Source organism: Rhincodon typus, chromosome 24 (genome assembly GCF_021869965.1).
Source record: "Rhincodon typus isolate 14 chromosome 24, sRhiTyp1.1, whole genome shotgun sequence".
Classification (NCBI taxonomy): Eukaryota; Metazoa; Chordata; class Chondrichthyes; order Orectolobiformes; family Rhincodontidae; genus Rhincodon; species Rhincodon typus.
In genome coordinates this window covers 33,370,986-33,385,587 of record NC_063355.1, presented here as the reverse complement: position 1 = coordinate 33,385,587, position 14,602 = coordinate 33,370,986, and the positions used below count along the sequence as shown (strand labels likewise).

Sequence of the window (14,602 nt, the reverse complement as noted above, 5' to 3'; positions counted from 1 at the left end):
ATAATGATCAATATTAGGATTTCTTCATGGAATTCTTTTGGGTGCTTCCATTTCTTGTCTGGAGCATTCTACTTATAGTTGCATCCTTCTTGCCTTCCTGGATATGATCAACTAAGCCAGGACACAGTGCAAACCCCTTATGTTTTGACAATTCAGATGCATGACGATTCTACTTAGAGACAGTAACCAACATGTAATGAGCACTAATATTTGAGGCCTTAATTTGATCTCCTTTATTTCAGGTCAACTGTAAGTGCAACATGAAGGTAGAAAAAAATAAGTTGGAAAAACATGAGGTTGGTGTGTGTCTTTGTTCATCTTCCAATTTGTCTGCCTAATGCAGCAGCTTTTACCCATCTGTTAAATGCTGATGTTGGTATAACATAGCAAGCAGAGTAAGCTCATCAGTCCCTTAACTGTTCTAACATTGAATTAGATCACAGTTGGTCTTTACCTAAATGTATTTCCCTGTCTTTTGCTTTGCTGCCTGTATGGTTGCTTGACAAAAATTATTGTTATCAGTGAACTTTTCAATTGATCCAAGTTTTTGGGGGAGAAAATTCCAGGTTTCTTATTTCTGATTTCAGATTATGCCGACATTCCTGAATTCCCCAACTAGAGAAAGGGTCATAGATGAATTCATTTAAAGTGGTTTCTCTATGTGTAACATTATAAACTAATTGGATTGATACTTTGAACATGATGTTTATGCAGCTGTCCGTACGTCATAACCCTTTAAACCCCAATATCATTCTGATAAATCTGTGTACCCCTCCAAGGCTAGTATTTCCTCTTTGATCTAATTGCCCAAACCTGAACATTTTATTCCAAGTGGAATCTAAACCAACTGTGTGACTGAAATAATGCTTCCTCATTTCTGTAGTCTAACTCCTCTTGCCTCAAAAGGCTAATGTTCCTCTGACTTCTTGGATTATGTAGCTGCAAGTAGGGAACCATGTACTCTGCTATTTGTCTGTAGATTTTCCATGGATTGGGAAATCCAAGGTGAAAAAACAAATTGCTTCTCTTATGCAAGCCTCAATTGTAGTTGGGTTATTCTAGGGCCATAAAGGACAGGCCAGTTGCTGTCTTGGTAAAGCGATTTTCCAATGGCAGTCACTGGACAGCAATTGGAGCCTGACTGATGTGTTAACACCCTGACGGCAGCTTCAATCCAGCCAGGAAGTCGAATCTATAACCAAAAGAACTCCTCTATATTCTGGGCAGCGCACTTGGCAGCTTAGATATTGAGACTCTTAAATGCTATTTTTAAAAAAAAATTGCGTGGTCTTAAGATAATTTTAATTCACTTTCTCCTTGCTGTGTAGAACTTGGAATGCCCCTTGCGGCTGGTTAAGTGTCAGTACTGTGAACTGGAGCTGGCATTCAATAAATCCGGAGAACATGCTGATTATTGTGGATCGAGGACTGAACCTTGTGCAGCTTGTGGTCGCAATGTTCTGGTCAAAGACATAAACGTGCACCACATCTCCTGTGGCAAAGATGTTGAAGAAAAGAATAACAACCGTATCAAACCTAGATCTGAATATCGCTTTGAAGATGATGTTGGGACTTGGTTTGAAAATCAACCATTTGGGATCGTTCATCGGGCTGAGGAGAACCGTGTTAGGGCCAGGCCAAGAATTTCTAGACAGTTGGAAGCCAAAGTTCATGGGAACAGAGAAGCAGGATTTTCAGTGAGGGGGTCAGATAGGAGAAATCTACTGACCACAGGTAGAAACCAGAATCAAGGTAAGCAGTGAATATTTTGAATTGGAAATAGTCAACAATTTGAGCTTGAAGCTGCGGGAGGAGCTAGAAGTAGCTAAGTAGTAGAATTTGTGGTACAGGATTGCACAGGTGCAACAGTTGTTGGCTTACTCGTAGCTGCATTGATACTTCAATGTTTGCATGAGAGATTCTGCAACTTTGCTGAGTGGTGGAATTAAACAAATGGAGAAGTGTGTACATTGATCTTGGTAGACTTAACAATTTAAGGATGTTTCTGGTATTGCAGATGGTACACTGTGCTAAGTATACTAAAAACTCTGCCCTGTATATCTTTACGCAAGTGGTAACTGTTGAGTAGCACCAATCCTACCACCTATTTGAATGGTATAGAAAATGTGTGTATAAGTCATGTGGATTTGCAACAGTGGTATTCTGCAGTCTGTAAATCTTCAACCTTCTAATGGAAGACAGAAAAATACAGGCTGAAGTGAAACATTTCATTGCTAAGAAAAGAGCCAATCTGGCTTATATAAATGATTTGGATGAGAATTTAGGAGATATGGTTAGTAAGTTTGTGGATGGCACTAAATTTGGTGGTATAATGGATAGTGAAGAAGGTTATCTAAAATTGCAAAGAGTACATGATCAGATGGAATTTTAATTTGGATAAATGCAGTGTATTGTATTTTGGTAAAAGAAACAAGGGCAGGACTCTTGACAATTAATGTTAGAGCCCTGTGTTGTGTTGTAGGGCAGAGACCCCTAGGGGTTCAGGTACATACTTTGAAAGTTGTCACATGTAAACAGTGGTCAAGAAGGTTTCAGCACACTTGCCTTCATTGCTCAGACCATTGAGGTTAGAAGCTGGGATGTCTTGTTGAGGTTGTAGGGAATGTTGGTGAGGCCTCTTTTGGAGTACTGCATCCAGTTTTGGTCATCCTGCTCTCGGAAGGATATTATTAAATTGGAGAGGGTTCAGAAAAGATTTACCAGGATGTTGTCAGGAATGGAAGGTTTGAGTTATAAAGATAGGCTGGGACTTTTCACTAGAGTGTAGGGTGTTGAGGGGTGACCTTTTACAGGGGTTTATAAAATTATGAGGAGTATAAAAAAGGTGAATAGCAAGTCTCTCTTCCCTAGGGTGGGGGAGTTCAAAACTAGGGGTGTGTTTTTAAGATGAGAGGAGGAAGGTTTTTTTAAAAAAAGGATCTGAGGGACAAATTTATGTTGTGGTCAATGTGTGCAATGAACTGCTAGAGGAAATGATGAATGCAGGTACAGTTAGAACATTTTAAAAAAAAACTTGGATCAGTACATGAATAGGAAAGGTTTAAACAGATATGGGCCAAACACTGGCAAATGGGACTAGTTTGATTTGGGAGCGTGGTTGGTGTGGACTAGTTGGATCAAAAGGTCTTTTTGCAAGCTGATTCCTGTGACAGTTCCGGAAATTGAATATTCCGAAACTGTGGCCTACAAATTAGAGTAATCTGTAGTAATATCTGTCATTACGCTTTCTTTTCTAGCATTGTTCAAGGACTAACTTATGAAGGAGGAAAGTATTCAATGCCTAATTTATTTTATCTTTGCTGAATTGATTAATTGGTTTAAGGCTAAAGTTAAATTCATATTAGTCCCTTGCTATAATGGAAATCTGAGGTGGATTGAAATTATATTCTGTGGGTGGGGACATTGCTAAATCTGATTCTGTCTTTGTTCCAACATTCACAGTATTGAGATGAATCCCACTGTGGTCAATCCATGCTGTTTTCTTGGTTGAAATCAGCTAACCTAATTCTGATTAAATCTTTGAATTGTGATTTTAACACTCATATTTCCTGTTGGTTTTGCAGCCAGCCTAGTGAGGACCGACAGAAATAATTTGACAGATGCTGCAAGTCCAGGGCAAGTGGATGCCAACTCTAACCTGGATTACTTGCTTGCTCTCAGTCTCCAAAATGAAAACACTGATGGAGGAGAGTGGCTACCGTTATGGGAGGATACTCTCTCCGATTACAAATGCCCGGGGCGACAAAATATTATGGGCATGCTCAACAATCAGTCGCCATCTGATATACTCCCAACTTCTGTAAATGCCCATGAAGAAGTAAAAAGTAAGTGGTTATGAAGAAGTGTCTGGCATTAACTAATCAGTGCATATTCTGTTTAGAAGTGTGATCGTAAAGTACAGTATCTAGCTAATGTAATAGTACACCTTAGGGGTGTTAGGATAATACCTATTTGCCGTCCAGATTGAGTACCCAGTCTTTTTCATGTGTACTTTGTCACTCTTTTCAGAGGCAGACTGGCACACTTGGTGAGGTAAGGTCAGATATGAATTATTAGCCTGCCTTCACTTGTGGAGAGGAAGTAAGCATAAAAATTTACAGAATAAATTCTGATTGACTTGGTTTATCTTTCGTTTGAAAAGTAATAAACAACACTGGTCCTATATTTTATCTGTCACCTTTTCTTTCAAACTATTTCTCGGGGGCGGGGGGTGTGTAGGTTGGGTAGGGGTGGGGTGGAATAATTACCTCCTGCAAATTTAGCTTCCAGTTTCAAGCTTACTGACTGACAGTGTCAAACCTGTGGTCGGAAATCTGACTCTCCATGCGTTCTTTTATTTTTCTCACTGGCATCAGATGAGATGGTACTGACATGCTGATTTTTTTTTTTACTTGCTGTAGTGATTCATCATTAAGCTCGTCAATAAAACTAACTACAGCTTGCAAGGTAATAGTTCCCATGGTATGTTGTACAAATTAATGTTTATGTGGAAAGTTTGAAATTTTGGATAGACTACTTCATTTGTCTGTGGTTCCTTGTTCTTGTGTATGTTCAACAAGAATGGCTGGGTTGTTGTCTGAAACAGGAGCTAGCAACTTTCTAATTGTGAAATGATTTGAGCCATATGTAACTGCTATCTTAAATAGACAGCTTGAACATTGGACCAAAGGTCAAAATATCATTTTGTTTTCTTCTGTAAGCTCCTCTGGGCTTTACTTGGGGGTTACTGTTTGGATTTCAGGTCTCCATTTTTCATTCACACCAACATCTTTATTAAGTGATGAGCTCTTATAATCTTATAATATTACCTTACCTATTCGTATTTGACATATTTGGACATGCACAGTAGCAGAATTAGTAGAATTTAAGAATATACTCAGTTGTTGCTGCTGTACTTAACTAAAAGCCGCAATGTATGAAAGCGTTACTTTGAAGCACTGCACTATTTAAAGTGGCACAAGATAATTGGCATATATGAGTAACAAATATATATTAAAAAAACTGACATAGTAATGCACAAAAAGCTACCATAACGTGTTCTGTAAACTGGTGAGGTCACAGCTAAACAATTGCATGATTGATTGATTGATTGATTGTCCCTAATGTAGAGTCTGCACTTTGTTATTTTCAGTATGACATGCTTTTAAGATATGAAAGCTCAACATAAATATAAATCTTTATGATCCAAAACTGTTCAGTATTCGATTATCCAATTGACAGTGCTTAATTCAAAATTAATGTTTATGGTAACACTACTTTTTGAAAGGTTTAAAACTGTTCCTGTCTTGGCAGTATCTTTTCCCCCTGCCCACTTTGCAGTTCTTCTTCAAATCCCTTTGCAGTCCCTTCTTCCCACCCCCTCCATCCATCTCCAACTGTTCTCTACCACAGTTGCTGCTGATGTGCTCACAGATCCTAGCTCCAGCTGCAGAGGTGACTTTCGCCTGATTGGTTGTCCCTATAATCAAATTTTCCTTGGCAATTTGGCCAATTTCAAAAGCCAAATTCACCCTTTGCCCCCACATATTTTGAGTGTTGCAGTGGGCATTTATTCATGGGTAATTCTAGTTGTGTGACTCACTCATTTTCGTGGCTAGATGAGTCGCTACAGAATTAACCGTGGATTGAGTCACTGGGGAAAACCTTGAATTTCCACTTTATTGAATTCCTGCTAGTTTCCCTGTGAAATCTATGGAGAATTGCTTTACATTTTGTTTGAATTTTGTTTCTTATCCATTAGTGTTTAATTTCTGATGGAACAAGTCCTGCTTGGTCACCTAGCATCAGCATTGAAATGTTGAAGCTGATTTGGGTAGATGTTTGGTATTCCTGTGGCCCCTTTCTACTTTGTAGATCATAACTTTTTCCCAAAATAACTCTTCCTGTATTGACTAAAATTGCTGAAGGTTTTTCTAGTAATGCACAAATGATGCAAAAGTAAAACTTTTGAGACTGTTATTTGGGTCAAAAGTCTTGCTAAACTTTTACGTGGGTGATGTTTTTGAAGGATTGGCATCTACCCTAGTCTTGGGCCCAAAAAAAACTCTCTGTAGTAAATTGGAAACCAACAACACTAAATCATTCTCAAAGGTTTAGTTTGACATGGCAAACTATGTACATTTCATCTAACAAAGTATATACCATAACAAATTAACTGCAGCAGTTCTCATTGAAATTATTACATCAATACTTTCTTTAGTCATTCTTGGGATGTGGGTGTCACTGGCTGACCAACATTCATTGACCATTCGTTGTTGCCCTTGAGGGTGGTGAATTGCTGCCTTGAACTGCTACAGTCAAAGTACTGCCTTGGGGAGGGAATTCCAGGATTTTGACCCAGCAACAGATGATGTTTCGAAGTCAGGATGGTGAGTGGCTTGGGGTAGAACTTGCAGGTGGTGTTCCCGCATATCTGCTGCCTTTACCCTTCTAGATGGAAGTGGTCATGTGTTTGGAAGGTGCTGTTTTAAGGGTTTTTGAATTTCTGCAGTGCTTCTTGTAGGTGGTACACAGTGCTGCTACTGAATGTTAGTGATGAAGCAGATGCTTGTGGATGTGGTGCCAATCTTTCTCCTGGATAGTGTCAAGCTTCTTGTGTTGTTGGAGCTGCATCCATCAAGTCAAGTGAGGAGTGTTCTATCACATTCCTAACGTGTGCATTGTAGATGGTGGACCGGCTTTAGAGAGTCAGGAAGTGAATTACTTGTCGCGAAAACCCTAGCTTCTGCCTGTTCTTTGAAGTCACTGTTTACATGGTAAGTCCAGTTGATTTTTCTGCTCACTAGTAAGTCCCATTTGAGTTTCTGGTTCATGATAATTTCAAATCTTTAATTTTCCAGATTTACTACTTTTTGCTTCATGTACTTTTTGTCATATGCTGTTACAAAGATGCAACACTGTGTGTAGATAATTTTATCTGTAATCTTACGACTCTTAATCAAATGAGATACTCTACCTAAGCTGGATTTGAGTTAATGCCAGCTATATCTCCCGTTTGGTTTTATCCACTAGAGAATAGGTAAATTGCATATTTTGTTTTGTGCTTTTAATTAAACAAAGAAGGATAAACACAACTCCTTTTCACCTTCAAATTAAGTTGTAAATATGCATACAGAATTTTTCCGCTGATTACAGATAATGTGGGACTTCATGTTCAGATTGGAAGTTGATTAGTAACTGATGGGTTTGAGGTCAGCCGATTAGGAAGAGAGTTTCTCAAACTAATTAGAGTGACACTGGAAGATGTTGCTCATGTCATCAGTTCACGCTGAATAAACTCGCCGATTAGGCCACGCTGAACAAACTCGCCGATTAGGCCACGCTATTTGACACAATAAGGGATTGCCTGTTAATGATGGGTCATTGCTGAAAAAAGGCATTTTGTTCAAGCTTCTCCATGCACTCATCAGGACATTCTGCAATTGAAGGGAAAACCAAGATCTACACTACGTGAGAGGAAAGTGCTGAATGGCTGGGAAATGAACTGCTATTGATGGAGGCATCGTCATGGTGAATGCACTCTTTTAAGTTTGACAGTTAACTGCCAAGCAAGTTAAAGCAACTTGTGCTATATTTGGCAAATCTTATTTAAACCTGAAAATCTCCATGAGACACTGCTTGTTCTAATTTATTTCATCCCAAGAATTCATCTATACTTTATAGTGCCTTTAGGGTTTCTGAACTTCCTATTCCAAACTAAGATGTGCCACAGATTTTGGGAATTGACTGAGTGTCCTCAGTTTCCCTGTCTGGTCCTTGAGTTTCCCCAGATTTTTTAGAATTTGAACTTTATTAAACTTTGGGGTCATTTTCAGTACATTTACCAAGCAGATCTGACCATTTTAATTCCACATGCGCTTGGCCTTATTAGAAATGTTTGCTTGATGATAACTTGGGGAAATAGTCCTGATTGCAAGTGACCTGTACGTTTCTTGTGTTCTGGAGGTTGGTAGATACCACATTTGCTGTCCTTTTTTTTTTTTTTTTTTTTGCTTTCCAACATTCAGTTGTTGTACATATTTTGGATATTATCCTTCAGAGGTTTATTTATGCACACAACAAGGGCCAACTAGCACTTGTAAGATGTGAATAATGCCGTATTGGTTAATTTTGCATCAAGAATTAAATAACAACAAGATGGGATTTGAACATGTTGATGAATAAGCTTTTTCTTTGCGTAATCCCCCAATCCCAAATTCCATATTACTATTGTTGCAATTGTTTTCATGTATCCAGCCTTCCTCATGAACCTGGATGAGCACACCTTTCATAAGTCTCTCTTTTGGGAGAGCTTTGTGCTTAAATATCACCATGGTCTTCAATTAACCACTTGCTGTAGAAGATGGAACCACTGTGCAATACTTATTATTGTGACCAGTAGTCTCAAGAAGAAAAGGTTTGCAACAGTTTTAGTAATGGTAATCTTTGGTGTGTTGAATTGCACTGTTCTGTGTTGGATACATGCATGAAACATTTATTTATGTTCTTAATATTGGATGACCAAACAGTGGAAATTGATTAACTTTGGATTCGATGGCAGATGCTGGAATTTTGAGTACACCACCTGGCACAGACAGGCCTTGAATTCTGAATTGCCATCTTTTTTGATTTCAGAGGGCATAGAATTGGATGCCTCCATTAACATGATTTTTTTTGATGTTCATTAACACATTCTGCAAATTGTTCTCCAGTTTAAATTAAGCTGAGTACTTTTTATTCTCAATGTTTCATGATAGATGTGATAATTGTCAATCTCGCTAATTGGCTGAGGGGAAAATGTAAAGTTTACCACATTTTGCCTCTAAGTTAATGAGCGATTGTAATTTATAGTCATACTCTGGTTTACATCTGTCATTCTGAATTTAAACCTGAATTAAATAGGAAATAGATGAGTTATGGTAATGTTTCATCAGTCTCCTTGAAAGTAATTTTAAGTTTGTTTGCCAATTAAACATTTTTTTCCCTCTTTTAGAAGATGTCACAATGTTACCTTGTGAGTTCTGTGAAGAACTGTTCCCTGAAGAAGAATTAATTATTCACCAGGTTTGTTTTTGAGTGTCCATCCTAACAATCAGGAATGATTCTATGAACCTTTAGTAAATCTGATTAAAGTATTTCTGATGGCATTTTCTCCAGTGATTTGATTATCAAAATTAATGAATAGCTAATGTTCATCAGTATGTTTTATCCTATCTTTCTTGATTTGCTAGCATGGCATTTTTTCTTCATTTGTTAAGTTGTATAGAACTTAGACTTTTTAATAGCTGTCTATGAAGGCAACGACCTATCAAGTTTATCAGTTGACCACCAAGGTCAAATAGTGAGATGGGAAAAATGTTTGTTCTGTTATCTGAGAAGAATGTTCCTTGAAAGTGAGGTAGTTTTGCTGAGTTTCATTGAACAAGGTTCAACCCAAGTTTGTCCTATTTTGTTCAGTTATTGGTGAGAGACAAATTCTATTAAAGTGAAGAGGGAAGGAAAATTCAAATTATTTTATACCTGTTTGAGCAATCCAAGGAGAATACCATGACTTAGTTTCGTCTCTGTTCCATCCTCTCCGTGTTCTTTACATCCTTAACAAAGTGGTGTAAAATGATGTTGCTATGACCTTGATTGTGATAGCATAGACCAAAGGAAAAAAATATTGACACCTGTAAACAACACCCCAATCTGATTTCTTTTCATGTGTGACCCATTCAGTTATGTGCATGGATTTTAGCATGGAAGTAACTGTGTAGATCTGTCTTGTGCTTGGTTGGCTTGGGAATTTTCAGGTAGTGCAGCTTGGCAAACATTGCCTGTATGGGATTGAAAATTAGCAATTATAAATACAAGTATAACCCAACTAATAAATCCAAAAAAGAATGTAGAAGATGCTGCTTTACCTGAAGAGTGGTAAGAATGTGAAAGGTCACACTGCATGGAACACTTGAAGCAAGTAGCCTACACGTATTTAAGGGGGAACTGGATAAGCGGAGAACAGAAGAATCATCAGCAGTCACTCTAATAAATTTGTCCACCTAGAATCCATGACCAGTGTCGCAGAATTTTCTGTGTCCTTGTATGGCTGATGAGCCCAATCTAGAGCTGTATCTTTGACTGCAGAGAATTGGCAGGTGTTTCGAGAAAGTGGAATTGGTCCTTGAGATGGTTGGCATTTCTTTCTCCTGCCGACGAGTATTCTCGAAGAATTGTGTCCCTTCATACTGGAGATTCCTCCAAGTTCATTCCTGTGAATGAGGGTGTGTCATGCATTGACATCTGTTGTATTTCTTGAAGGAAGCCTTCAGGAAGTCAGGAAGATCCCTTGTGGAACAATACTTGGTCCCTCCTTTTTATCTGTATATCTGTATGCTGTTCTGTAGCAACTGTCACAGGTGACATCTTGCTTTCCCCTTTCATTCAAACCTTTAACCCCTTTGTGTCTTTGTCATACAGTGTGTCTACTGGCTTAATCTTGGGTGGGCTGTAAGTTTGCTTCAGGTAAACATTGGGAAAATTGAAATCACCAGCTTTAACCCTCATTGCAAAACTGTCCCATGACACTGATTCCATCCTTCTCCCTGGTTATTATCTCAAGTTAAAATACACTTGTTACAGTATTTGCGTTCTCTTCAAATCTAAGTTGTGACCTCTCCACAGATAACGCTTTGTTTGATTCACGTTAAATCCTCCACCTTCCTGTTGGCAGACAAAACCCTCGTGCATGGTTTTATCATCTCCACACTACCATGTCTTGCTGGCCAATCTTTCACTCTTCTCCACCTGGAAACTTTGTTTCCTTAATCCTTGACTGCAAGAAGTGCTGTGCACTTATTATTCTCACGTCCTCACTAATCTCCTGGTCTCCTAGTGCTTCTAATTTACAATTTGTGGTGTTCATGTTTAAGTCTCTTCCCCCTGTTCTTACCGCTCTTCAACTAATCTTTTCTGTCCTAAAACTACCAAACAACAATCCTCCCTACCTCTGTATCTGATCTCTTGTGCTTTCTCCAGTCTTTACTTCATCACTGTCAGGCTTGTCTCAATTTGCCAAGGCTTCACGATTGCATTACCTCTCCAACTCCTTTTTCATTTAATGTTGCTTAAAATTAATCACTTTGATAGTTTTTTTTTTTTTTTTTAATGTCACCCCTCCTAAATTCTTCTTTGGCCTGCTGTCTGCTTTACTTTGCATAATCAAACAATGCGTTTTGAGTCATTTTGCAATATTAAAAATGCTATATAAATACAAGTTGTTTGTGTAATGATGTAAATTAAGGATTGCGAGCAAGGTCAAAGTTGAAGACTGGGAGACAATGGCCTAGTGATATTATCATTAGACTATTAATCGAGAAACTTGGCCCACATTCCTGGGACATGGCTTTGAATCCTGCCATGGCAGATAATGGAATTTGAATTCACTGAAGAATCTGTAATTAAGAGTCTAATGATAACCATAAAACAACTGTCGATTGTTGAAAAACCCATCTGGTTCACTAAGTCCTTTTAGGGAAGGAAATCTGTCATCCTTGCCTTGTCTGCCCTACACATGACTCCAGACCCACAGCAATGTGGTTGACTCTTAACTGCCTTCTGGGCAGTTAAGAATGGGTAATAAATACTGGCCTAGCTAGACATGCCCACAACCCACGAGTGAATAAATTTACAGAAAAATTCACATTAGGTGTGTATTGCTTGAGATGGTAAGAGAATGAATTTTACATAGGATAGTGTAGACACTTGAGTCATTCTGAAGGCCATTTGGACAAGAACAACTATTTTAAAAAGAAAATCAGTTACAATTGTGAGCAAATGAAGTCTGATTTGAGAAACTTTTACATTGACACTTGATTTTTTTTTTTCCTTCCTTTTTTTGTGAAGCAGTTGATGTATGATTTTTGTTTTAAACAGACTGGCTGTAACCCAGTAAGTGCCTTTGCATCATTCAGTAAAAGTACCACACTTATACCACCATTACAAAGGGTCTCCATTCCCAGGACGAATGATATTTTCTCCCATCGTCAGCATGCGAATCCTGAATTATTTTCAGAAGACTTCACACTGCCATCATATAGTCCATTCGTGGGTTCCAGTGATGGAGACGTCATGATTCCGTGTGAGTTCTGTGGTGTCGCATTAGAGGAAGATATGCTATATCATCATCAGGTAAAAAAAATTATTTTAAAAAAACTGTATTGCAGGGCAAGAAATTATTAATATTGACTGAGTATTGAGCTTCATTCACCAGAAGCATGTACCTCTTGTGAGAAAAATCTTGTTATTCCCATGCACACCATGTTTTAAATATTCTAGCCAGCAGTGTGCAAGGTTCTAAATCATCTGTTTAATAGGTTGCAAGATATTGCTGTGTAATTTGAAACAATTTTGTAATATATCTCAAGTATATGTTCATCATAAAAGTGAATGTGTGATAGAATCGGAGAAGGGGTTTGAGTCGCATCCTCGTGGGTTTTTTTCCTGGTATGGCATTTGTGTATTGACTGTGGCAGTATTGAGAGATTGCAAGTACTCTCCTTTCTTGTTGTCAGAAGTGCTCAAGTTCTTATTTCATAAACTTGTGCTACCAGCCAGACCACTTCAACCTTGAATAGGTTCTGTCACTGGCAGCAACATAAATCCAAGTCAGTATCTCCTCTTCAGCTAGCAGCTATGGTACAACATTCCCATATTGCTTAAATTTATGGTTGGTGTTTTGGGTGGTGTGAATGAACCCATATTGAAGGCACACTTTTTTAGAACTAGCAGTTTTATTTCAAACCCATAATCAGCCTAGCTTAAAATCTTGAATATAAGCATGAATAAACCAAAACTTGACTTTCTGAGAAAGTGCTGTCTGCCTTTGATTATACATGAACATAGTGGCAGTAACTTTCCTACTCCCCTCTGTTACCAGGATCAGTGTGATTTGCGACCACCAACAGCAAGACCACCTGATCAAGAAATCAATCAGCCTTTCTTAGTCACCAATATTGAGACAAGAGAACCTCCACAAGTGCCCACTCACCGACAGAGACGCCAAGGTAAATGCAAAAGGTGCTAGCATGTTTTTCACATGGGGTGAGGGAGAGAATGTGCAAATGTTAGTCATTTGCTGGCTAGGCAGAAACATCAAAACAGTCCTTCTTTAAACAAGAGCCTTCATGTTGGGAGTTAGTGGACTGTTTGTTCAGGCCTCCCAATCCTACAGTGCTCGAACTTCTCTGAAGTTTACAATATGGATTATATTGCCAGGCAGGTACAACTTTTTACCCTCCTTGCTGTTTTCCCAGCTCGGACAGTAATGTAATCACGTCTGTCCTTCTGTCAGAACTGATATCAGTTAAATGTAAAAGCCACTTTGTTTCAGTAGAGGATTACCAAACCAACCAATTCACAGCTACTGAATAATTGAGGCATCTGTGAAATTTAATTTAATTTTTGTATGAGCTATCTTGTCCTTGGTGCCTATTTTAAATGTATAGGGGAATAAACCTTTTCTGAAGAATAGCTACTGACATCTACTCAACAATGTGTGGAAAATTGATTGTGGATACTATCTACAAAAATCTGGGCAAACTCAACACTGCCCACTACTGCCCTGTCAATGTACCTTCTAGGTAATGGAACCGGATCATTGACAGTGCTATAAAACAACACTTGTTGAATAACAACTACCTCCTTTGCTTAGTTTGGGTTCTGCCAGGACCACTCAGCACAGACTTCATGATACTTAGTCCAAGCATGGACAAAAGAACTAAATTCTAGTGTTGGGGTGAGAGTGTTTGCCTTTAACATCGAGGCAGCATGTTACAGACTCTGGTAATCAAGGTGCTCTGACAAACCTAAAGATAATGGGTGGGGTGGGAGAAGAGGAGATACTCCACTTACTGGAGTCATGCCTAGCATACAAGGTGATTTGTGCCGGAGTTCCTCACTACACTCGCTTCCAACTGCTCACCTCTGGGTCTGTCTTCTATTCAGAAGATTAGAAGCACCATTAATGATTCAAAAAATACTGCAGCAGTCCATGTTGATATGCAGTCTTATGCGATACGTGGCTAGTAACTTTTTTATAGCAGAAGTGCAAGGCAAAGATCATCTTCAGAGAGCCATATTCATGACATTCAATGGTTTTACCAGTACTGAATCCTACTTGTAGGATTATCATTTGACCAGGAACTGAACTGGACCAGCCATATTAATACTATGGCCGCAAGAGCAATACAAGAAGCTAGGAATTTTGAGATGCAGAACTCCTTCCTTGACTCAAAAACCTTTTTCATCTACAAGATACAACTTGAGTATGATGGAATATGTAGTACTTGCCTAGATGAGTACAGCTCCAACAAAATTTGCAGCTTGACATGATTCAAGGCAAAAGAATGTGCATGAATGGTACCCATCTACCACTGTATCCTACAAAATGCTGTGCAGTGAGTGGCCAAAACTCCTTTAACCACATCTTCCAAACCTGTGACCTAAGCCACCTCCAAAGGACAAAGGCAGCAGATGTCTGGAAATGCTTCCAGCTGCACGTTCCCCTTCAAGCTGCAATGTCCTGACTTGAAACTAATTGCAGTTCTTTTGCTGCCACTGGGTC

At 38.7% G+C, this 14,602-nt stretch overlaps 1 protein-coding gene across 2 annotated transcripts in view; it reads left to right on the top strand.

Moving 5' to 3' along the window:
* Positions 1 to 235: 235 nt before the first annotated feature.
* The window catches only part of LOC109921577 (TRAF-type zinc finger domain-containing protein 1), a 23,753-nt gene continuing 9,386 nt past the window's right edge, over positions 236 to 14,602 (top strand). For both annotated transcript variants that reach the window (XM_048611577.1, XM_048611576.1), the window contains exons 1-6: positions 236 to 296; positions 1,329 to 1,752; positions 3,585 to 3,845; positions 8,993 to 9,063; positions 11,914 to 12,168; positions 12,917 to 13,043. In XM_048611577.1, the coding sequence (XP_048467534.1) occupies positions 261 to 296; positions 1,329 to 1,752; positions 3,585 to 3,845; positions 8,993 to 9,063; positions 11,914 to 12,168; positions 12,917 to 13,043 (1,174 nt within the window). In that variant the 5' untranslated portion in view covers positions 236 to 260. The remainder of the gene's footprint in view (positions 297 to 1,328; positions 1,753 to 3,584; positions 3,846 to 8,992; positions 9,064 to 11,913; positions 12,169 to 12,916; positions 13,044 to 14,602) is intronic.